The 26539-nt window shown below is 38.0% G+C and overlaps 1 protein-coding gene across 2 annotated transcripts in view; it reads left to right on the top strand.

Moving 5' to 3' along the window:
• The window catches only part of WDR7 (WD repeat domain 7), a gene marked incomplete at both ends in the record, with an annotated part of 323548 nt that overhangs the window by 38878 nt on the left and 258131 nt on the right, over positions 1-26539 (top strand). For both annotated transcript variants that reach the window (XM_080714515.1, XM_080714514.1), the window contains 2 exons: positions 12316-12511; positions 21652-21866. In XM_080714515.1, coding sequence (XP_080570641.1) covers positions 12316-12511; positions 21652-21866 — 411 coding nt within the window. The remainder of the gene's footprint in view (positions 1-12315; positions 12512-21651; positions 21867-26539) is intronic.

Genomic DNA, 26539 nt, shown 5'->3' with positions numbered 1-26539 from the left:
ATAGCCCCTGTTCATAGAATTTAGTCTAATGAGGGAGATAGATTAGCCAACGGGCAGTTGGCTAATCTATCACACAACATGATTAGTATTCTGAGAGGAGCTTTCTCAAGCACCTCTGGGAACACGGAGGAGGGGTGCTTAGGAGATCAGCTGTGGGTGATTTGAGAAGACTTTGAGGAAGGACAAGGTCTGTTGTGTTTGCATATATGAACTTTGGAGGTTTTTGTAAGATCAGGTGTGGATCAGAGGCACTTCATATTATTTATGTGATGTGGAGGAGTCTGGAGAACTTGATGAGTTTTCCTGACCAGCACCTGATGGATCTGTCTATAATACATAAAGGCTTGCTTTTAGGCGTATGCTGGCAGGAATCTGACATGTATACATTACTTTGAAAATAATGACAAAGAGATCAGAGTAATGGTTTTGTACGTCCTGCAAGCTAGCTGTATTGAATATAAGAAGGGACCCTTTATTTCATCCTACTGAGGAAGGATATTTGGAAGAAAAAAGTTAAGAAAGTAAAATATAAAACTATACTTAAAGGTAAAATATTTAAATTCCTCAACAGAATGATTTGACATGGAAGTAAAGAAAAATGAAAGTGGAAAGAAAGTATAGTAAAATCAGCAGCAAAAATTGTTTTCTATGCTGTTTCTATTTCTGGAGTTATTACCAATGGTTTGTCTTAGCCATTGGTAAAGGCTTTCAAAGTTAGTTGGAGAAAATACTCTAGTGTGTAGGAGAATATGTTGTCTCCACTCTAGTATAGGCGTGTAGAGCCTGAAATAATAGAATCACTAATTAATTAGGCCAGTGTGAATATGTCCTTTCAAACCATACAGACCTGGACCTGTGTCTTTATGTAGTTGGTGACTTCAGCAAGTCACCTAACTTCTCTGAGCCAGCCCTAGTACCACTTTCTGTGAAATGTTGGTTTCATGTTTAGAAGTAATGCTTGGCCTATAACAGGAGCTCACAAAAATCATTATTATTGTTATTATTTCTCTTTTCAATTACCTGCATCCTCGTGCAGATGATAAAGGATGGACAGGATGTCATTCATTCCCAGTACCAGAATGGCTTTAATTGTTGAGGTAGTCTGTTTCTGTGTCGGGAACCACTTTCCATTTCCTTTCTTTCACAACTATGGCCGCTTGGTTTGATTTTTTTTTTTTTAATGGCTAATTCCATTTCATTGTATTTTTATCCTTCCATTGGTGCATTGCAATCTCACATCATAATGTCGTTCACAGTGGCGGTTGGCTTTAGAACTGGTCCAGATTAGGGATGGGTCTCCTTTCTCCACCAGGCTGCTGTTAATGGTTTTTTTTTTGTTTTGAGAGCAGGGGACTTATTTATTATTTTAAAACTAATACATATTTTAATTGACACATACTAGTTATACATATTTATGGGTTACACAATGGCATCTCAATAATTTTTCATCTTTTTATTGCATGAAATAGAAGTTTCAAGTTACTAAGAGACAGCAACTAGATAAAAGGCTTGTACTTTCTCTTAATTGCTTGGAAACTGTACTCCTAAGTACTATATCTTCCTGCTCGTTGCTCGACAGTTGGAGTTTTCAATTGTCTGAGAGGTCCAAAGTGGGTCATCTCTTCTGGACGTTTGTGGGGGGTTTATAGCGGGGCACAGCTATTACCCTTATAAAGCCTTTGTTAGCCTGACCCTGGAAGAAGAAGGAAGTTCACACTTATTTATTGTTGATCTTAAGGCATGAATTATGGGTTAGTGGCAACTTGCTTGCCTAGTTGTGTACCTTAAAGTTTAGGTTTCTTGTTTATTCTTAGGTATCCACATCAGTACAATAAAAATAATTTATGCTTTAGAGAGTTATTGTGAGACAATAATGAATTACTGCCAAACATTTGGAACATTATCTGCCAGAAAGCAAGTACCTGTTAATGGTGGTTGGTTGTGTCTTTGACTGAGTTGACAGGTGAAAATGGTATTGTACTTTTTAATTAGCTTTTTTTTTTTTTTTGTGGTACTGGGGTTCCTGGAAGCCCTTCTACCTCCGGGCTACACTCCCAGACCTATTTTTACATTTTTATTTGGAAACAGGGTCTCCTAAGCCAGCACCCGCGGCTGAACCTGCGCGATCCTCCTGTCTCTGCCTCCTAAGCGCGGGGATTACAAGCGTACGCCACCACGCCCGGCTTAATTAGCTTTTTTGATTACTAAAGATACTGAAATTTTCTACGAGGATTTTAGTAATTTTAAAGATATAGTTTTTCTTATACTTTGTTGTTCCCTTATTAGTCTATTAGGTATTATATTAGTCTTCAGATGTGCTCTTAACTAAAACATTAAAGTTACTTGGATTTTGTTGTTGGGACTTTCTTCTCTTTTAATATGAAAGAAGCTATACAGAAAAAGCATAAACTACGTAAAAACTAAATATTTTTAACCTTAAGATATTTTCTAATTTATGCTTTCTCTGTATTGATTCTTTCATATTTTTGCAGCTAGGCTCTTGTCTCTCTTTCTGAAAAATTTAACAACACTTGATCAAAGAAATGGCTGGATTAAGAACAAACAAAATGCCTTATCAGAAGTTTAAGTATGCTTGTGGAATGAGATGATAAAAGTTATCTGTTCTTCCGTAAGCTAACAAATGGCCTCAATGTCATTTATTAAATAAATATTTTTTAGCCAGGCATAGTAGTGCACCCTTTATGTAATCCCAGTACATGGGAGACTGAGACAAGAGGATTGCAGGTTCAAGGCCAGCCTCAGCAAATTATTGAGGCCCTGTTTTAAAATAAAAGGAAAAAAACATGGGTGTTAAGTATAGCACAGGGGTTGAATGCCCCAGGTTCAATCTCTGTACCAACAACCAAACCAAACAGACCCCAACAAACCTTTTTTCTCTATAGGCAACATCTTCTTAATTATATATTAAAATTTTTATATTTATTTGCTATTTTATAACAAAATAGCAGAGGAAGAAATATGAGATCTAATTACCCCACTTCTTTATTGTTATCCTTTGTATACAGTGAATAAAGAAAGATGTTAAAACCAGTCCTCCAAAACCTTATTGTTCATATAGCATGTAATTATCCATTCGTTGGCTAGTCAGTGCTTTGGCTGGATTACATGGTTTTCTTTTTTAAAATAGATATTAAAGAAACACCCTTCTTCCTTTCTGGTTTTTAAAAAAGGCTAGATTTTTGAAACTTTTAGAATTTCATTTTGATTTACTTTTATGCAAGTGTAGAAATGAAATTAACGTTTAATTTCATAGGCTCTCTTTTCCCTTCAGGTAAGATATTTAAAAGTGATAAATGATGCATTTTAGCGGCACATTTATGTTCCAGAGAAAGAGTTCTGGGAAGTACAAGAAATAATGATTAAGGGAGCGGTGGGATTGATTTATGAGCAAAAGAAGCTAGTCATTTATAGCTTGTCTAATGATGGGCATATTTAAAAAGAGAGACAGTGGAGTGTTCATATCTTTAGAGAATATTCATACAAAGGCAAAAATGGTTTGGGGGCAAATACTAGATTGCTCCTTGAATGGTATAAAGAAAAAAGAATAATGTAGTTTAGAAAACAAATTAACAGAAGTAGAAAATAAGTATATGTATTATTTACATTGAGAACTGTTAGAAAGTGGAATCATCTCCCCAGAGAGGGAGTGGATGGGGTAAACTAGCTGTCTCTGATTTCTGTAATTCACGGCAGATGCTTAGGAACAGGTTACATAAGAGGTTTCTGGGAATGGTTTAAAATGAAGTCTTGTAAAATGTGTAAGGTCAGACGGGATGACCTAGGTGGTATATTCTGACTCTATCACATTCTCTGATAGCTTGTGGCATTCTGCTGTTCAGCACTAATGCACTGCGAGGATTATTTACTGGCAAATTCAGTGAGCCTGTATTAGGTTTAGGATTAGAATTCTTCAAAAAATAAAAATCGGCCATGGCATATACATGTTTTGTTCCAGTATCTTCCTTCGTCTTTTGTTTTGTTTTTGTAGTGCTGGGGATTGAACCCAGGGGGCATTCTACCTCTGAGCCCTTTATTTGTTGTTTTAAAATTTGGAGACAGGGTCTCACTAGGTTGCTGAGCGCCTTGCTAAATTGCTGAGGCTGACTTCCAACCCGCTATTCTTTTGTCTCAGCCTCCCAAGTCCTGGGAATATAGGCAGGCTTCAACCTGCCTGGCTTCCCCATTCTTCTTTCCCCTCATCCTAATCTTTTCATCAAAAGAAAAATTACATTTTACTTGGTTAAATTCTGTTGCCTATTGTTACCCTTTACTTTTAATGAGCATTCGATGTCCTTGGTATATATTGCCTCTGGGGCAGAATTAATTTGGTGAATAATTTTCACCTATAAAATGCTTAGTGGAGTTAGTAGGATACTTCAGAGGTTTTCCGTAGCAGTAAAAAATGTTTAATGGAATTTATGTTTGCACTTTATAAGCCCACTGATAACAGAGGTTGCTGAAGTGGAAATTGTGACAGCCAGTTGGGGTAAGGGAAGAAAATATTAGAACTTTGATATATTGGTTCTGTTGGCCGGGTGGATGGACACTGGTGTCCCCATTTGTCTCCACATCATATGGGCACATGTTTTCTGGGCAGGAGTGAGTGTGCCACCAGTTGGTGACAGGACAGACCTCACCTAGTACCAGATAGAATGTGTTTGCTTGAGCTGGGTGGTGCCCTCTGTAATCCCAGTACTTGGAAGGCTGAGACTGGAAGATCACAGGCTCAAGGCCAGCCTCTGCAATTTAGTGAGATTGTGGTTCAGAAAAATGATGAATGAATGAATGAATGAATGAATGAATGAGTGAGTGAGTGAATGAATACAAGGTGTAGCACAGAGCTATAATGCCCCGGGTTCAATTCCCAATACCCTTCCTGCACAAAGTAAATACAAGAAAATGTGTTTGTTTAAGGGATTTGCAGATTATATTGGATAGTATTTATTTATTTATATTTATTTTATGGTATTGGGGGTGGAACCCCGGGGCTTTTCTACTTCCAGACTATACTTCCAGACCTATTTTATACTTTATTTTGAAACAGGGTCTCACTAAGTTGCTGAAAGCCTCACTAAGTAGCTGAGGCTGGCTTCGAACCTGTGCTATCCTCCTGTCTCAGCCTTTCAAGCGCTGGGATTACAAGCATGCGCCACCATGCCTGGCTTATATTTGATAGTTTTAACCTAACCATTACAAATGGATAGAGAAAATATTAATGAAAGGTATTTTTATTTTTTATTTTAAAATAGGTCTGGGAGTATAGTCTGGAAGTAGAAAAGCCCCGGGGTTCCACCCCCAATACCATAAAATAAATATAAATAAATAAATAAATACTATCCAAATATCTACCCAGAGGCATTCTACTTCTGAGCTACAACCCTATTATAGGTAGATATAAAATGTCCCCTAAAGAGCTAATTTATTAATAGTCAAGGTTGATGTCGTGGGGTCATGAGGAAGGGTAATCCCTACAGTAGATCAGTCCACTGTGATGGATTTACTTGAGTGGTACCCATAGGCCCGTAGGGTGTGGCTAGAGGAGGTGGTCGCTGAGGGTGAGGCCTTGGGGATTATATATGGTTCTTCCCCTTGCTCTGCTTTTGCTTCCGGCCTCCATGACATGAAGAGCACAGTCTACGTGCTCTCCTTCTCTCCAACTTCCACTGCCAACTCTGCGATCCCTGGTCCCCAGCTTCACATGGACTGAGCCCAAATCCCCAAGGAAATAAATCTTTCCTCTAAGTTATGTGATCGGGTCTTTAAATTATGGCTATGAGAATATTGACTGAACACCCCCAGAGCTATTTTATTTTATTTTTATTATTTTTATTTTTATTTTTTTTGTGGTACTGGGGGTGGAATCCAGAGGCTTTCTACCTCCAGGTTATACCCCCAGACTTATTTTCTATTTTATTTGGAAACAGGGTCTCACTAAGTTGCTGAGAGCCCCATTAAGTAGCTGAGGCTGGCTTCGAACTTGTGCGATCCTCCTGTCTCAGCCTCCCAAGCGCGGGGATTACAAGAGTGTGCCACCACACCCGGCAGAGCTATTTTATTTTTTATTTTCAAGCTGAATCTCATAACACATGTGATGGTTGCACACCTGTGATCTCAGCATTTGGGAGGCTGAGACAGGAGGATCACAGGTTTGAAGCCTGTGTACATAGTGAGACTCTTAGCAACCTAGTGACACCTTGTTTCCAAAACAAAACAAAACAAACAAAAAGTGATCTAGGGATGTAATTTGGAGGTAGAGTGTCCCTAGGTTCAATCTATACAGTAAAATAAAATAAAATGATAAAATTTGATGTCATTCTTTTAAAATATATTTTTGTGCATGTGTTATTATACTAGGTACATGATATATTAGCACATGCACGCGCATGTGTGTGTGTATGTGTGTGTTGGTCTGGAGTTTATTAAAAAATTTTTAACGAATAGGTATGTGATCAAAAAGTTTGGAGCATAAATACTTTTTAAGTAAGTTCAATTGAAGATATGCAGCTAACATTTTTTATTTGTTGTATCATCATTTTAATTACACCTATTAAATGCTTTATACATTACCTTGTTTTAATGACCTTGGTGTTAAATCATCTTTAGATTACTTTTTCAGTTGAAGTAGAAAAAAGTAAAGTAGAATGGAATTAATCACATAATAGAATTAATCATTGTAGGCAAAGTAGGTGTTCAGTAACTCAGATCTCCAGAACTTAATAATAAAGGAATTGTGCTAATTCAACTCATTTGTGGAGAAGCTGGGTCTAAATCAGGAAGAAATATGAGTTATAAAATATTCTTTAAGCAGCACGCCTTTAGTAATTCTGAGGGCAGCTAGGGGAAATCTAAGTTAATTGTGTTTTAGCAAATCTTTTAAGTGCTTTCATTTTAACAGATAGCTGAGAATTATTTATCATCACTCTCTTCATTGTTTGAATTAAAATTAATACCAAAGTAGTGCTTGAATGGTCTTTTTTTCCTTTTACATTTAAATAGGCTAGACATTTGCTGTTTATACCATTAATTTGTTTTCACACAGGCTGCAGAGGTAACCATCAACTCAGAATTAATTAGCAGAATCAAAATTAATGAGGTTTTACTGTATTGGGCCATTTCTACTGTAGGCCAGTTTTCTTTATATGAGTTGGACTAGCACTTTGTTGAAAGAAGAAAAATTAGATTTATTTTAATCCATATTTAAAAAGCAGAGAACCATCTTTTCTTGTGAGTTAAGTACCTCTAATAACTATTCTTTTCTTGGGCTTAGTAATATTGATTTTTTTTGTTTTCATTCTTGATTATTTTGGCCATTTCAAGACTGTTTCTTATTACAGTAAAACCAAAGTTAACTCTTCAGATACTTATTACTTACAGAGACGGTATATAATTTTCTTAAATAATCAAACACTTTTTGGTGGCTGGATAATATCACTTGCTAGTTTCATCTATTATCTCACTGCGAAAGAGGAATAAAACTATTATTTAAAGCACATTTAGGTAAACACGTATTAAGAGAACTTATGAATTTGAAAGCCTAGAATATTTGGGGTTGTAGGTCTTTTTTTAATCACTGGATAATTATATCTCACGATCTACTTCTTAAAGTCAATCCTATACTATTATTTAATGTTTGTTTTGTATGTCCTTTACTTTTACTATATGTTTTGATCAGCATTCCCTCAACCATAAAGATCTGACTATGTGGTGAGTAATGTGTATTGATTTGCGTATTTTGAACCAGCCTTGCTTTTCTGGAATGAAACGACTTGGTCGTGGTGTACAATTCTTTTGATATGGTTTTGAATGCGTATAGATAGTATTTTGTTTAGCATTTTTGCATCTATGTTCATCAAGGATATTGGTCTGTAATTTTCCTTTCTTGAGGTATCTTTCTTTGGTTTGGGGATTAATGTGATACTGGCCTCATAGAAGGAATTTGGGAGAATTCCATCTCTTTCAATTTCCCGGAACAATTTATGAAGTATTAGGATTAGTTCTTCACTGAAGGTTTTGTAGAAGTCGGCTGGAAACCCATCAGGGCCTGGGGTTTTCTTTGATGGCAGAATTTTTATTGTGGTTTCTATTTCTTTGCTTGCTGTTGGTTGGTTTAGGCTTGCTATGTCCTCTTGTTTCAGTTTAGGTAGGTTATATGTGCTTAGAAATTTATCGATTTCTTCCATGTTTACCAGTCTATCGGAGTATGAATTTTCAAAATAGTTTCTGATAATCCTTTGAATTTCCCCACTGTCTTTGGTGATATATCCTTTTTCATTTCTGATTTTAATAATTTGAGTTGATTTTCTCTTTCTTTTGGTTAGGTTGGCCAAGGTTTTGTCAATCTTATTAATCTTTTCAAAGAACCAACTTTTTGTTTTGTTGATTCTTTGAATTGTTTTTTGTTCTCTTTCATTTATTTCTGCTCTGATTTTAAAAACGTCCTGCCTTCTGCTGGCTTTGGAGTTACACTGTTGCAGTCTTTCTAGGTCCTTGAGTTGTGTCATTAGGTTGTTTACTTGGCTATTCTCTGCCCTTCTTATGTGGGCACTCAATGCTATACACTTCCTCTTAACACTGCCTTCGAATTGTCTGATAAATTTTGGTAAGTTGTTTTTCTATTTTCATATAATTCCAGAAATTTCTTTATTTCTCTTCTAATTCTGATCTTACCCACTGGTCATTCAATAGTGTATCATTCAATCTCCATGCATTTAAATAGTTTCTTTTGGCTTTCCTGTTGTTGATTTCTATTTTCATTCCATTGTGGTCTGAAAAGATGCAGGGAATTATAATACATCTTTTGAATTTTCTGGTGCTTGCTTTGTGGCCCAGGATGTGGTCTATTTTGGAGAAGGTTCCATGGGCCGCTGAGAAGAATGTGTATTCTGTTGTTCCTGGTTGAAGTATTCTCTATATGTCTATTAGGTCCATTGGTTTATAGTTTTCTTTAATTCTGAAGAGTCTTTAATCATCTTTTGCCTTGAAGATCGATCTAGTGGTGTGAGAGGTGTGTTGAAGTCTCCCAATATTATTGTATTTGGATCTATTTGATATCAGATATCCAGAAGGGTTTGTTTTACAAATGTGGCTGCCCCCACATTTGTGGCATAAACATTAACTATCATTATATCTTCTTGGTGGATTGTTCCTTTTAACAAAAGGAAGTGCCTTGCTTTGTCTCTTCTGATGTGTTTTAGCTTAAAGTCTGTTTTGTTGGATATCAGCGTTGCTACCCCTGCCCATTTTTGGTCTCCATTAGCATGATGTATCTTTTTAACTGTTCTCTAGTAACTGCAAAGTTTCTGATCTAGTTTCTAGATCTTTGACCCATCTTGAGCTGACTTGTGTGCAGGGTAAGGATAGGTGTTAAATTTCATTTTTCTACAAATGGGTATCCAGTCTTCCCAGCACCATTTGTTGAAAAGGCTGTCTTTGAGCCGGGTGTGGTGGCGCACACTTGTAATCCCCACCCTTGGGAGGGTGAGACAGGAGGATTGCACAGGTTCATTTGTCTGGTACCAAACTTTTGATGACTTAAAGATAACATTTCAATATTTCTTTTTGCTTTCTTTCTTACCAGACCCACCCTGAATTTTTAATTGATTATCATTTCAAAAGGGGGAATACAGAAATTACTTTGTCTTTTAACCCAGTTACTCTTCATTTTGGTGTACATCCTTATTTTGTGTACGTTTTTCTCAAAAACATGATGGTGAGCCGGGGGTGGTGGCTCACGCTTGTAATCCCTGCGCTTGGGAGGCTGAGACAGGAGGATCGCACGGGTTTGAAGCCAGCCTCAGCTACTTAGTGAGGCTCTCAGCAACTTAGTGAGACCCTGTTTCCAAATAAAATATAAAAATGGTCTGGGAGTATAGCCCAGAGGTAGAAAGCCTCTGGGTTCCACCCCCAGTACCACCCAAAAAAACCCCAAAAAACAAACAAACAAAAAAAAAAAACAAGAAAAGGCTGTCTTTGCTCCAGCATATTTTTGGCTCCTTTGTCAAAAATCAACTGGCTCTAAGTGTGAGAATTTGTTTCTGAATCTTTTATTATATTTCATTGGTTATTGTATCTGTTTTTATACCAATACCATACCATTTGTTACTATAGCTCTGTAGTATAATTTGAAAACAGGTATTGTGATGCTTCCAGCATGGTTCTTATTGCTAAGAATTCCTTTGGCTCCTTCTGGGTCTTGTGTTTTTCCATATGTATTGTAGGACTTTTTTTTTTCCCCCTCCTAGCTTTGTGAAGATGGCATTGCCATTTTGATAGGAATTGTATTGAATCTGTAGATTTCTCTCAGTAGTATGGCTATTTTAATTATATTTATTTTGCTTATCCAAGAACACAGAACGTTTTTCCATTTTCTAAGGTCCGTTCTTCCTTTCATTGTTTCTTTGTTTCTTCCTTCCTTCCTTCCTTCCTTCCTTCCTTCCTTCCTTCCTTTCTTTCTTTGTTTCTTTCTTTTTTGTTTTTATTTTGAAACAAGATCTCACTAGGTTTCAGAGAGTCTCACTAAGTAGCTGAGGCTGGCCAAGGACCTGTGATCCTCCTGTCTCAGCCTCTCAAGTCCTGGGATTAAAAGTGTGTACCACCACACCCAGCTAAAGTTTTTAATTTATTTTTTTTAATGTTCTTTAGTTTTCATTGTGAAGGTCTTTTGCCATGTTGTTTAGGTTTATTTCTAAGTATTTTTTTAGACTATTGTAAATGAAATTGTTTTCCACGTTTCTTTTTTCAGCAGATTTGTGGTTGGTTTTTGTAAGCTGACTTTATATACAGCAATCTAACAAATCAGAAACTATTTTGAAAACTTATACTCTAATAAACTGGAAAACCTAGGAGAAATCGACAAATTTCTAGATACAAACAACCCACCTAAATTGAACCAACAAGATATAGAATAACCTAAGCAGTCCAACGACAAGCAACGAGGTTGAAACAGCCATCATCCCTTTCACAGAAGTGAATAGGCAGTCCAGTGTGGAGGTGCATGCCTGTCAGCCCAGCATTTGGGAGGCTGAGACAGGAGGGAGGATTACAAGGCTTGAGTTTCTTAGTAGTCAACATATGAAATTAACCAGTTATAGCAACTTTCACCAAATGTGTTCTTACTAAAACTAGATGTTTTATCTCCTTATAGAAATGATTATGTTCATAACAGCATTCTAAAGGTCCTTGGGAGTCCTGTGGTTAAAGACAAAATAACAACTACATAGCTTCTGTGTATTTCATGCACATTTGACACCTCTCCCTCCCCACCACACTTCTTTTTTTATTCAATATTAACTTTCTCACTTAGGGAATCAGTGAGATATTGATGTCTGACTAAAAACAATCTGTCTATTTGCTCAGGAGAAGTCTAGCAGGGTGAAGTTTGACAAGTTTTAGGTCAAAGAAGGGAGAGTATAGACGAAAGTGCAGTGGGCCTCATCTTCTAGAAATAGCCATTGTATATGGAATAGTACAGACGGCTGTTTTCATCCGGTTTCCCGCAGCGTGACCTGAAAGCAAAATCTAAATGAGTAAAAAGTTAAGTTCTTAAATTGCTTCTACATTGTCTCATGGAAATTTAAGGACTTTAATTTTTAATTTTCTATGTTGTGGATTCAGTTCTCTGTGCTAGTGAAAATCTCTGCTGTCTTTGTTTGGTTATTTATAGCCCATCTTGTTCTGAAAGGGAATTGAAGGGCAAAAACTAGAAATGTGCAGAAAATCCACAGCAGAATGTTTAATTGGCTATTGTGTGGTGACTGGAGGTGGTGCACCGCGCTGGCTTATAGACAGAGGAGGTGAAGGAAACGGGGACACATGTTTACAGACGGTGTGAAATATTGTGGCCCCCAAGTAATGGTCACGGCAGAGGCACTGTGAGGGGATTGTTTCTGAGCAAAGGTACAGGGAGGAGCCTGGGTCTAAATGACAAACAGAAAGAAACACTGCAGAAAGCAGCTCTCACAGCACACAAAGGAAAGAGGACGTGGAATTACAGATCAATTGTTTTCAGGCTTTGCCTGCTCAGATATAACCATTTTAGTCAGGGCATCTTCAAATTAGAACAGCAGATTTCTGCCCCTACTTAGTGAAAAACATTGAACAAGAATTAGTATTTTTAAGGTGTCCTGATGACCGAACTGAGTATTTTATATATAACATAGAAGAAATTGTTCAACATGACCTAATACTGTGGTTGGTTTTCGGTGGTAGTGAATATATAATTACTTTTCATTTAGGTTATTGAGGACAGAATCTGTTTTTACCATAAATCTAATAGAGGTTTATTCTTCCTCGCAGGCAAGAGTGCAGCATTGCATCTGTTCGGTAGCCAGTGACCACTCAGTAGGACTTCTAAGTTTGCGGGAGAAAAAATGCATCATGCTGGCGTCTCGCCACCTCTTCCCAATCCAGATAATCAAGTGGAGGCCTGCGGATGACTACCTAGTAGTCGGCTGTTCAGACGGCTCCGTGTACGTCTGGCAGATGGACACTGGTAAGCACAAGTGTGAAGAGAAGGTAGAAAATTCAATGAGTAGCCCGGCATGGTGGCGCATGCTTGTAACCCCAGTACTTGGGAGGCCAAGATAGGAGGATCGCAGGTTCGTGGCCAGCCTCAGCTATATAGTGAGGCGCTCTGCCACTTCGTGAGACCCTGTTTCAAAACAGATAATTAAAAATAGAGCTGGAAGTATAGCTTGGAGGTTGAATGCCCCTGGGGTTCAACTACCGGTTCTGCAAAAAAGAAAAAAGAAAATCAAACGAGTAGATGTGATTTCCTAAAATTTCAGTTTTTTATATGAGAAAAAGTCCTGAAGTATAAAAAAGATTGCAAGGTTTATTTCTGATCACTGCTTTTTCTAGATGTTCTCCTCACTATCAGTAAAGAAATATTGAATTGTCCTCTTCTTTGCTGTACTATGCCAAATAATTATAGAGCAGTTCACCAATCTTTAAGGGCATGGAATTAAAGGTAATATACAGATGAGGACAGATTGCCACAATGTATAAGTGACTTCTTTATAATTCAGAGATAAATGGTGAGCAGGATAAAAGAAACATTTTTTGTATCAGTCTCAGAAACAGTTGAAAAATATATAATCATCTTGTATTTGAACAGCAGAAAAATAATTGTAGGAAGGGCATGTAATTGTAGGAAGGGCATGTAATTGTAGGAAGTAATTAAAATGAAGGATTCAAGTTTTAGAAATAATGTTTAACATTTCAAATTCCAGAAATTTCGTGTATGGGAGTTGTAATCCAGAACAAGTAATTCTCATCTTAAAAGCACAGGCAAGAGGGGTGTGGTGTCACATGCCTGGAATCCCAGTGTTTGGGAGGCTGAGACAGGAGCATCAGAGGGTCAAAACCAGCCTCCGCAACTTAGCGAGGCCTTGTTTCCAAATACAAAATAATAGAGGGCTGGGGGTGTAGCTCGTAGGTAGAATGCCCCTGGGTTCAACCACAAATGCAGGCAAAGATGTTCGTGATCTTTCTAGTTGTACTATATTACATTGCTACTGTTTTTCCCCTTTCCCCTTTTATTGTTTGATTTAAATGGTCCTTTTTTTTTTTTCCCCCCTGCGGGTCTGGGGATAGAACCCAGGGGCATTCGACCTCCGAGCTACACCCCCTGCCCTATTTTTCTAAATTGAAGAGGGCCTCACTAAGTAGTAGCTGAGGCTGTCCGCGAACCGCGATCCTCTGGTCTCAGCCTCCTGAATGCTGGGATTACAAGCGTGCGCCACCACGCCCAGCGAAACGGTCCTTTTTGAAATGAGACTATATGTATATTTCTTCTCGCACTGTTGTGAACTACGAAGCTTCCTTAAGCTTTTTTTTTTTAAATAAGCTTCTTAAATCATCTTATTTATTGTCCTCAGTTTAAATATGTTCTTGAAGTCTTATTTACTTATTTACTCTTGCATGTAACTTTTCTTACTCTTGTTATAAAAGAGATTCATACTTGTGATTAAAATTTAAAAGCACAGAAATATTAGAAGAAAGGCAAACTCGAAGCCCACCGCTCAGTTGTAAATGTTAACATTTTGGTATATTTATTTCTGGTTAGTTTCTGGACATTTTTGAAAACAGAATGAATATCATACTGCATAATCAATATTGCAGTTTACTTTTGTGTCCATGATGCCACGTTCTCTCTGCCATTTGTAGTTTTGTTTGCTGGTTTGGTCCACTCCACAAGCTCAAGGTACCAAGTTTGTCTTTGATTCTGGAGTCATATCCTTTAGTTTGAACTTAGGATCCACAGCTTGCTACCACTGGGGTCTCTCTCAAGTCATCTGACTTGAGTATAGTAATATTTTCTCTTTTGTAGTGCTGCAGGGAGAATAAAATGAGATATTTCACTGTGTGTTAAACATGCGAAGTGTGTATGTCTATAATGTGTGTGTGCTTATAAGTTTGTGTGTATATGCATTGCATGTGTATATATTTTCTATTATTATTAAAGAAATGTGCCGCTTAACTTGTTACTTTGTTGAATTTGGCAGGATGATGATACCTACATTTACAGGTGTTTTCTTTGGGAATTAATTTTCAATAGGCTTTTACAGCAATGACATTTGTAAAACACTGTATTAAAATATAAATAGTAAATTAGTTGATCTTAAGCAGAAAAGTATGGTAAACTTGTCCAGGACTTGTTTAAATAAATATGACAAAGGAAGATAGTATCATTTTCATGAAAATTTTCTATTCTTAGGTACATGACTGTTTTATTTATTTATTTATTCATCTATTATTTATTTATTTGCAGTACCGGGGATGGAACCCAGGGGCATTCTACCTCTGAGCTACACTCCCAGCCCTGTTTTTATTTTTTATTTTGAAAGAGTGTTTTACTGAGTTGCAGAGGGCCTCACTAAGTAGCTGAGGCTGTCCGCAAACCGCAATTCTCCTGTCTCAGCCTCCCGAATGCTGGGATTACAAGCGTGTGCCACCACGCCTGGCTTATGTGACTATTTTAGATACTTTAAATATGTTCGTAAATAATGTAGAGAAGTGAGAAATTCTCTACAAATGGGATCTTCCTGAAAAACAAAGTAACTTTTCAAGTAATTTTTTTTTTTTTTTTTTGGTGGTACTGGGGTTCTTGGAAGCCCTTCTACCTCTGGGCTACACACACACACATATATATATATATATATATATATATATATATATATATATATATATATATATATATTGTTTTTTGGTGGTACTGGGGTTCCTGGAAGCCCTTCTACCTCTGGTCTACACTCCCAGGCCTATTTTTACATTTTTAAAATTTGGAAACAGGGTCTCCTAAGCCAGCGCGCATGGCTGGCTTTGAACCTGCGTGATCCTCCTGTCTCTGCCTCCCACGCGCGGGGATTACAGGCGTGCGCCACCACGCCCGGCTATTTAAAAATTTTTTTTTTTTTTGGTGGTTCCTGGAAGCCCTTCCACCTCGGGGCTACACTCCCAGACCTATTTTTACATTTTCATTTTGGAAACAGGGTCTCCTAAGCCAGCGCGCGGCTGGCTTCGAACCTGCGCGATCCTCCTGTCTCTGCCTCCCAAGCGCGGGGATTACAAGCGTGCGCCACCACGCCCGGCAATTTTAAATTTTTTTCTAAAAGGAAACAGCAAATTGCCCCCAACTCTAGGGTTACTAGAGGATATTCTTCTTATAATGTGTTTATTATAATTAAACTAACTACAGGAATACTGGAGGATTTTTTATGAGTGCCATATAGTTAACTCAATGTAGAGTGAACATATATAATCTTGAAATTGTACAATTACCCTCCGATCTTCAGGATAATTTGAGTAAATCTAAAATCAAGATAAAAATAGAAAAGCCAAGTTTATTTTGTATTTCAACCAAAGGAGGTATATATTCTTTTTCTCTTCTTCCTGTACAAGCTGTAGCTAGTGATATAAAGGTCCCCGGAGAGTCAGTAAGGTACATCCTGAAGGTATCGACATTATTTATTTATTAAATTTATTTATTTATTGAATAAATAAAAAATGAAGCGAGATAAATTCGATGCAGCAATGGCCCGCTGTATGAGGTGTATTTAAAGTCTAAGCAGATGCCGGGTCCGTCCTCTTAGTGTTCTGGGAATGTATTTTCACAAATAAAGCCACACTGCACTAAGCTAAGCCTGCTCCTGCGTCTCGAGCAGTTTTCCGTTGGCTGTTTTGAGTTACGCTCATTGTTTTTAGCTTAAAAAAAAAAAACACTTAAAAATGTCTTTCTGCATTTAGGTGTCATTTTCTTTTAGCTTTTGTTTTCCCTCTTCGTCTGGGAAGTTTTTGTTTTCAGTGTTTATTCCCTAATGAAAGGAGGTTGACGCTCATAATGTAAAATTTAATTAGAGGGCCAGAAGTCCAGGCGCTTTGGTTCTTTTATGGTGACATCTTTATTAGATGTACTAGCAATTGGGTCGTGATATAGAGGCCGTGGAGGTTATTCTTTGATGTTTCTAGATAGTTAGACGCTTAGTCAAACACTAGCAACGAGATCTGGCCCGATGAACCTTTTGCTCCCTCTTTAGACTTATTAAAGGTAGGCTACTGACCTAGAGAGTGAATACTTCCACTTGGAGCTGTTGTGTGCTTCTGGAATCAGCGGTCTCGTTCTTCACATTGGATATTCCAGTAAATGTGCGCTTCATTCCCATGGGCCTTGGACAAGGTCAGAATCCATCTCTTTGGCAAATAGAAGCAAGCCGTAAGCCAAGACTGGTGTAACAGAATGTTCTTATGTAACCATGGCCAAGCCTACGCAGCATTCTCATCTGTTCCTTTCTATCATATTTGCTGCATAACAAAAGTTATTCTCCCATCTTATTTCTGTTTTTATAGGTATAATTATTAGGTGGCCTTGAGCAAATGCAAATGTCATTAATGCTTGGCAAATATTATTATAATTTAGGGCATAAGGTCTTGTCAGTTTATTTTTCCTGTGACCTTTTTCCTTTGTATTCATTATCTGCCCCTTTTATTTTTCTAATATTTCTATTTTTACAGTGAATTCATGAAATAAGCACCCAAGGCCTCTTCTTAAATAGGACTAATCAAATATAGCAGAAAATAATGAATTAATGTATTTTTGTCTGTTGACAATGTATATAAAACATAGATGATCAAAAACATGTGTATCAAGGATCATATTTTCGGCTATCTTTATTGGTTATCCTGCCTACTTCTTTTGCTTCCCAGTCCATCTTGTACTCAGTTCATTAATCTCAAGAAATAAATCTCAGGTCAATTAATCTCCGAAAATAAAACAGAATAGCATTTTGTTCCATGCAACTGTCTTAACGAATAAGCCATGAACAGTGTTAGTTCATAGCACCTTTGAGACAAGATCTTCTGCAGTGTGGTACCCTTCTATCTTTCTTTTTTTCTTTTTTCTTTTGGTGGTACTGGGGTTCCTGGAAACCCTTCTACCTCCGGGCTACACTCCCAGACCTATGTTTTATACTTTTTTAAAATTTGGAAACAGGGTCTCTTACACCAGCGCGGCTGGCTTCGAACCTACAAGATCCTCCTGTCTCCGCCTCCCAAGCGCGAGGATTACAAGCGTGAGCCACCACGCCCGGCTCCCTTCTATCTTTCTAATGTTACTGTTGTGCTACATAGACTGCTGCAGTCACTTGTATCCTCCTTATTCTCATGATTCTCACTCATATTTTTGTTCTTGTTGTTGTTTAAATAGTCAATTCTATTTTAAGGAAACTTGAATAGTAAGAATGACATATATTCACCGGTGGAATTGCTGTATCCCTTACACTTTATTGTTTTGTGCTGATGCAGACTTTCATCTGGAATCAGTTTTTTTTTTTGTCCAATATTTAATGTTTTTTGGGTAAATCTGCAGGCAGTGATTTTTTTTTTTAGCTCTTGTATGTCTATAAGTGATTCTTTATTTCACTGCCAATTTTGAAAGATATCTTCTGTGGGTACAAAACTGAAGGTTCACAGTTTATCTATTTCAAGTTCTTTACTATCTTTTCCACTTGAAATGTTTCGAGCGAGAAATCTGCTACCATCTTTGTATTATGTACATAACACGCATATTTTCTCTGTTTTAAAGCAACAGTAATTCTCTTCATACTTCTTGTGTTTAGGTTTGTTATACTTCTTGGATCTGTAGGTGAATAGTTTCCACAAATTTTTTAGAGAGCCAATGGCTCTAATTTATTCAAATATGTTTTCTGTCTTCCATATTCTTTCCTTTTTTTTGCGACTTCAATTCTATATCTGCTAGGCCGTTTGAACTTGATCCAAAGCTCACCAATGATCCTTTTATTAAACTCTTTCTTCTTCATTATATATAGTTCCTATAGCTATGTCTTGAAGTTTATTGATTTTTTTCTTCTGCACTATTTTATCACGGTTTATCACTATTCCCATTTAGTCTGTCTTTTATCTCATATATTGTACTTTTCCTTTCTAAATGTTTGATTTTGGTCTTATGATGTCTTCCATGTCTCTGTTCAAAATTGTTGAACATCAGGGGTACAATTATTATATATATATATATATATATATATATATTTATATATATATTTGGTGGTGCTGGGGTTCCTGGAAGCCCTTCTACCTCCAGGCTACACTCCCAGATCTCTATTTTTTTTTCCTATATTTTTATTTGGAAACAGGGTCTCTTAAGCCAGCAGGGCTGGCTTCAGACCTGCGTGATCCTCCTGCCTCCGCCTCCCAAGCGCTGGGATTACAAGCGTGCACCACCACGCCTGGCAATTATAATAAATTTTGATGCCCATCTGCTAATTTTACATCTTTGTCAGTTCTAGCTTGATCTTTATTTATTTGATTCCCCTACATCATTGGTCATAGTTTCCTCCTTCCCTGCACAAATGATAGCTTTTTATTACACGCCAGATAGTGTGAACTGTTTTTGGATGTTGAGTATTCCTATTAATCTTGTTGAGTTTTTTAAGGGGACATGGTTTTATTCTTTTTTTAATTTATTTTTATTTTTTTTAACAATTTTTTATTGAACATAAATAGTATACATTTACACTATATTTGGTGTCCTCTCCCCCCCAGCCCCCGTTTTCTCTTCCCCCCTCCCACCAATGGTTGTCCAGGTTAACCATGTCTTATTCATAATTTTACACATGTTCAGGTGTAGACCCTCATTAATCAAGATCGGCCTTTCTCCTCTCCTATCTTCCCATTAAAACTTAGCTAGTATTTCCCCTCTAATATCTGGAGTCCCACTGGTATCCTTTGTGTTTTCTAGTTTGGGCATATTAGAGGAAACATGTGTATCTTCTCCTTCTGTGCTTGGCTGATCTCACTTAACATGATGCTCTCCAGGGCTTTCCATCTTCTTGCAAATGATATAATTTTGTTCTTCTTTATGGCTGAATAGAATTCCATTGTGTGTATTTCCCACAGTTTTGCTATCCATTCATCTGTTGATGGTGATCTGGGTTGGTTCCATATTTTGGCTATTACAAATGGAGGGGTTTTATTCTTTTGAGTCTTGTTTTCATGACTTGTCAAGCAGGGTCAGAGAAGTGCTTAATTGTAGGGTTAATTATTATCCATTGCTTCCGCAGGACCTTTCTGACCACTTTACCCAGTCGAGGCTCTGTGAATGGGAAGGTTTCAGTTCTAGCCGGTCAGAGCTGGCACTATTCACACACAGTGCTGCCTGCACCCTGGGATCCTGTCAGGTGTTTCTTTTCTGAGTCTTGAATAGATTCCTCAGTCCTGCACTACTCAGCATTTTGCCCGATACATAAAGAGGGCCCTTTGCAGGTTTCTGTTCAGATTTTTCCACTCTCCCTGTTCTGCACTCCTTCCTGCAAACTCTAGTTGCCTTGGCCTCTCTGGACTCAGAGCTCTTCCTCTTCAACCCTTCGTGCCAAGCTATGTGACGACCTTTCTCTTCTCTTTCTTTTTTTGGCCCTGGGGATTGAACCCCCCACGGGCATTCTACCTCTGAGCTACACTCCCAGCCCCCTTTTTCTATTTTATTTTGAAACAGGATCTTGCTCATTTTCGGAGGCTGGCATCAGACCTCTGATCCTCTTGTCCCAGCCTTTTCTTCATCGTTCATCTCCTTCCAACTCTATTCGACTGGCTTTTTGTTAGGACTTTGCATTTTAAAGCTGCTAACTGTGCCTCCCTTTAATTGACAGATAATTACTAAGTGCTTCCTCTGCATCAGGTATACAGTGTAGAATGCAACAGCTCAAAACTTCTGGCTCTTTTGTAGTTTATAGTTCTGGGTGGGGAGAGGCAGGTAAAAGACTTTAGATATATAGTGTGCTTGTAGGTCATTAGTGCTGTAAAGAATAAAGCAGAAAAGTGAGAAATGGATCAAATTTCCAGGGAACAACACATTGGGAATATGACATTAAAGATCTAAAAGGTGCTGGGCGTGGTGGCGCACGCTTGTAATCCCCGCTCTTGGGGGGCGGAGACAGGAGGATCGCGCAGGTTCGAAGCCAGCCGCGCTGGCCTAAGAGACCCTGTTTCCAAATTAAAAAATATAAAAATAGGTCTGGGAGTGTAGCCTGGAGGTAGAAGGATTTCCAGGAACCCCAGTACCACCAAAACAAATAAATAAACAAACAAATAAACAAAAAATAAAAAGAAAGATCGAAAAGGTAACGATGCAGGAGGGGACAAAGCCTGCATTATCAAGGAGGATGTTTACACTTTAATTTGGACAAGAAATGTATGGATGGAGATAAATGGAAAGTAAGGCCAAGTGAAGACACTTTGAAGTAGTTATGTGTAGAAGTACTATTTTCCCAAACAGATTGGAAATATTTGGGTTGTGAGAGTAAAAATAAAATAATCTGCAGATGGGCCTGGAGGTATAGGTAAATGAGGCTTGATTCTTACCATGAAGAAGAGGAAGAAGAAGAAGAAGAAGAAGAAGAAGAAGAAGAAGAAGAAGAAGAAGGAGGAGGAGGAGGAGGAGGAGGAGGAGGAGGAGGAGGAGAGGAGGGGGAGGGAGAGAAACTTTGTAGGCTATATAGATATATATTTTAGTAAGGTTTTTCTTTGTTTACTATTGATACGCAACTTGGAGGAATGTCAGGTTATTGAATTGTATATTCATAAGAGCACAGTGAAGTAGAATTAGTCAAGGAACCCCACATAGGAAATAGGAGCAGAATGGAAAAGCCTAAAGGAGGTTGTAGAATTCTTAGCTCTGAACTTGACTTTGTTGGGAAGTCCTTAGGGGCCTTTAAGAGAGAGGAATGAGTGAGGTAATCTGCGTGGAAGACAAGTTGGGAAGGGAAATACAGAAGATAATTTGGGGGAAGCACCAATAAAACATCAAAAATTTAATGCCTTTTTAAACTTAATAAAGGTTTAACAGCTGAGCATGGTGGCACACACTTGTAATCCCAGCATTTGGGAGACTGAAACAGGACTGTAGTTCACACCCAGCCTCAGCTATTTAGTGAGGCCTTTTGCAACTCAGTGAGACCCTGTTTCAAAATAAAGAATAAAAAATAGGGCTGGGAATGTCGCTTGGAGGTAGAATGGCCTTGGGTTCCATCCCCAGTACCAAAAAAAAATAAATAAATAAATAAAATAAAAAAGGCTTACTGTTTCCAGTTTTGTGACCTATGTGGATGTGCTGCCTTGCAGGGGCTTTGGACCGCTGCGTGATGGGGATAACAGCAGTAGAAATACTGAATGCTTGTGACGAAGCAGTACCTGCCGCAGTCGATTCACTGAGTCATCCCGCAGTCAACCTCAAACAAGCCATGACAAGACGGAGTCTGGCTGCCCTTAAAAATATGGCCCATCAAAAGCTGCAAACCCTCGCAACCAACCTGCTGGCTTCGGATGCCTCTGACAAGGTGAGCTTCATACGGGGACTCATGCAGCGTGTAGGTCCTACTTAACTTCCTTTGGTAGCCTAGCTTTGGTATATCGTAGAGAATGAATTCTGAGAGATGATACTGTTGGAAAAATAAACTTCGGGTTTTTATTTAGGTTTGCCCAGCATAATTTTGGAGTACAGTAGTTCAAGTATTTTGCATTTTGAAAAAGCAAATTATTTTTGCCATTCCAATATAGTTTTACATTACTTTGACTGAATTAAGTGACATCACAATCTGAAATTAGAGAAAACATTAAGTATATTACCTGTTTGACTTTTGGATAGTCTATTAGTTGAAAGAATGAGCACTAATAAATGTTCCCAAGTGGAAAAAGATACAGTTAAGATGGCCTTAATTGTGATGTAACATTTGTTTTAAAATTGTTTTGATTTTAGTAAGGTTAGTCCTTTAGAAGGATTTGAACAAATATTTGAGAAAAAGTGTGATGGAGTTTCACAAACACTAAAATTATTTTATTCTCTGTGAGACCTAAACTCATTCCCACTATATTACCTGATAATCAAGATATAAGTTGCTTCCTCACTTAGTAGAAGATTGGCCTATTGAAAAACAGCATGCAAGCTGGACATGGTGGCACATGCGTATACTCCCAGTACTTGGGAGGCTGAGACAGGAGAATTGCAGGTTGGAAGACAGCCTCAAAAACTTAGCAAAACCCTGCTAAATAAAATACAAAAAAGGGCTGGGATTGCAGATCAGAGGTAGAATGCTTTGGGGTTCAAAAAAAAATAAAACAGCCGGGCGTGGTGGCGCACGCTTGTAATCCCCGCGCTTGGGAGGCTGAGACAGGAGGATCGTGCAGGTTCGAAGCCAGCCGCGCGCGCTGGTTTAGGAGACCCTGTTTCCAAATAAAAATGTAAAAATAGGTCTTGGGAGTGTAGCCCAGAAGTAGAAGTAGAAGGGCTTCCAGGAACCCCAGTACCACCAAAAAATAAATAAATAAATAAAAATAAAAAAATAAAAAAATAAAACAAAACAAAAATTCATACAATACCGATTCATTAATTGGTTACTTATTTAGCTGTGTAGCTGCTAGCCACTATTTGGTTTGTGGTATTTTTGTTCTGTGCTATATTAATCCTGTTAAAATTAATTTGTCACTCAGAATGGATAAAGACTAGAGACACTACCATTATTTAATCTGCATCACTACTTAAAATCCTTATGCTAACTTCATCATAGTTACTTATGGGTCGTACAGATACATTTGTTTTCATTCTGTCTCAGCCTTGATATCCCTCTATTAAATGGGTAAGTGGCCTAGGACTGGAAAGGCTCATCTACAGACTTGACAATTAGCCACGACTGGTGAGAGCTACTGGCACGCAGTAGCGAGGGCACACCGCTGACCCCCATCCACCAGTAATTGGCAGTAATCTCACTCTTTGATCATTCTTTCTTTCCTCGGGACATAAATGTTTTATTGGCTGCATCGTAGTGTATATTTCATAAGTTGGATCATGAAATCCTCTTGTGTTCCTCTCCAAGCCTTCAGTCCCATGCTCTTGAGTTCGAGGAGAAAGCATACTTTCAATGCATCTGTTGTGTTGTTTATTTCAAGGACCCACTGAGTTAGGGGATTCCGTGTTCCTGTACCGGCCGATGGGCTGCATGGTTTTTTATTTTGAGCAAATGTATAAAACAGCACATTCAAGAGTGTGCACGCATCGTTATGCTAGTCCCAAATAGATTCATTTCCTTGATGGTATCCTCCAGGAATAAAAATTTAGAAAAATAATTATGTAACTGGAAAGTTAAAGAAAAAACAAGTGGTACAGTAACACTTATGAATGGCTTTTGTAAGTGGCCATGGTCCATTATGTGATTTTTACAATCTTGTTTGTCCCTGTTTTAATAGCACATTTTATAGTGCAATTAGTGATAAAAGCAGTAGATATCAGAGACACTACACTTATGTATTGTAAAATATATTGCTGGTGAAGCTCCTCAGTCTTGTGGCAGGGGTAATTGTTGCCTGGCCTACAAGGAAAACAATTATAGAAGGGGAAAAGGCTTAGGAAGCTGAGGCTGCAGGAGGATAATCACTTTATGAAAAATGTATGTTGGCCGGACCATTAGGGATTTCTCGAACTCTTTTCTCATGTTGAGTTTGAGGCTCCCTCTGCGGGAAATATTTAAAGAGCTGTGCTCTGGATGACTTTCTAATCTCAGGAGAAATAAACCCACCCAAGGTTAAAAAACAAAACAAAGTCAGTAAGAGACCTAGTATAAGACTTAGCTCTAGGCTACTGGCTCTTATCTTTTGCACAGTCCTGTCAACGGGAAGTAAAGTCCCTATTGGGATACCTATAGAAATTGTACTATGTTTGCCTTCCTTGTTATACTAGTGCTGGTAATCAGGCTTATTTAGAAGAAGCTAGTGTTTGCTGATTATAAATATTTGGCATACATAAATTTTGCAACCAAAGATGGAGAATTTGCTATCCTGTGATTTTTTTCCTGTCACCAAAAAACCAAGAAGGTGTTAAGGAAACATTTCTTCATTACTACATTGAATCTTTGCAAAGTTGCATGTATTTGAACCCCTGTGTATTCTTCTTAAGATGTGTGTCTTATATTCCTTCATAATAACTTACATTCTTGGGGTCTGGGACGAGGGTTATGACGTACTGATCTCTGTTATCTGGAGTTTCTCGTGTATCCCAGTTACTCCCTATCCTGCACATATTAAAGGAAACATGACCATTCACTCTTTGTGATTGGCTAATGGAAATACTACCATAGACTATGTGTATACATGTGGCATATATCATGTTGTTATATGTACACAATATGTACCCAGTCTGGGTACTCTGTATTGGGAAGGAGGGAGATGGCGAGGTGGGGGCACCAAGAGCCGTGGGCGTGTATGTCATTGTCAGCATGATTTACATTAGGATGTGAGACCATAAGGTACCAATAAAAGTGCAAAATACATACATACATAAATACATAAATAAAACCACTGCTCTGGAGAAAAAAAGGTTGAAATAGCAAAAATCCTACATACCACATTATCACTCTTTTTCCCTCCTCACTTATATTTTGTTTATCTCTTTTCTCTTTATGATAGCTCTGACCTGTAGCATCTCTGCCATCTCTGGCAGAATAAGTTCTGACATTTTCTTTTTTTTATTGGTATATTATATTCATACATCATATTGGGGTAAAAAATTTGTGTGTACATACATGTACATATCACTGATTTAACCCCTACCCAATTCCCACCCAATTTCCTCCCCGTCCCTCCTTCCCTTGCTTGGCTTAGTGGTTGACTTCGCTATGTTTAAGTACATTGTGTGTTTTAGAGATTTTCCTCTTCTCCCCTCCTTTCTCCTCCTTTAGGTTGCCTTGTTTGCTCCTCTATAAGATTTCCCTTTTTCATCTAGAGTTCCTCCTATGACCCATTTCTCCCTAACTCTCACATATTAGGGAAAGCATCTGCTTTCTTATTTTTTGTGACTGACTAATCTCACTTAGCGTAATGTCCTCCAGTTCTATCCATTTCCCTGAAAATGATGTAATTGAGTTTTTTTTGATGGCTGAGTAAAATTCCATTGTGTACATATCCCACAGTTTTGTAATCCATTCATCTGTTGATGGACATCTTGGCTGGTTCCACAGTTTGACTATGGTGAATTGTGCAGCTATGAACCTAGATACACATGCATTAGTTTGGTAGTTTGGTTTCTTTTCTTTTGGGTAGATACCCAGAAGTGGTATTGCTGGATCAAATGGTAGATTTGTTCCCATTCTTCTGAGGATTCTCCATACTGTTTTCCAAAGTGGCTGCTCTAATTTGCAGTCCCACCAACAATGTCTTAGAGTTCTGACATTTTCTTTGTGTTCACACTTTCCGATTCATACCTTCCCTAAGACACTTTTCATCCTGTATGGAAATTTTATTTTTATCTTATGTCTACCTTCCATTTAGTAGATTTTGAAGTTTCTGAGGAGTGGAGTTAAGTCTTTCTTTTATTTCCAATGTGTAATACAATATAACTACCTTGTAGTATAACTGCATATAATTGCATCCTAAAGGGCACGGGGTAGAGAAACATGGTACGTGCTCAGGGAGTTTAGTGGGACGTCCATTTGGAGGTGGAGATGGGAATCTTACTATGGAGGAACTTAATTGCAAAGCCAAGGACTTAGCTCAATGGGCGATGATGTGATATTGAGTAGTTTGGAAAGATTTTTTGTTTAAGAAATACTTTGTCATGTCTAACATTTGTAGGGCACTCATAAATGTTGGTGCGGGAAATTAATTGTATGACCACTGGAATGATAAACGGAGAAGTAATAGGAACTACAAACAGGATTAGGCATAATCCTATTTATAGAAATAAATAGTGGAGACGTAGAAGAGGGGCCGACTGGAAGCTGTTGCACATCGTGAATGTATGTCACATACGTATGTCGTCACATGTGAGCAACAGAAGATTTCTGACAATTATGATTATTTCAGAGACGTGAGCCTGGTTTAAAGGAGAGTGGCAGGGCCGATAAGAGAGATGTGCAAACCCTAGAATGGGCATGGGGGAGGATTGTAATAGGAGGCATTTTTCTCTTCTCGGTCATACTGAGAGACAGGGTGTGTGGAACAAAGTCCCTGCAAGAAATAAGTG

The sequence above is a fragment of the Muscardinus avellanarius genome (assembly GCF_963383645.1).
Source record: "Muscardinus avellanarius genome assembly, chromosome: 17".
In the NCBI taxonomy this organism is placed as follows: Eukaryota; Metazoa; Chordata; class Mammalia; order Rodentia; family Gliridae; genus Muscardinus; species Muscardinus avellanarius.
This window is presented reverse-complemented; position numbering and strand designations above follow the sequence as displayed.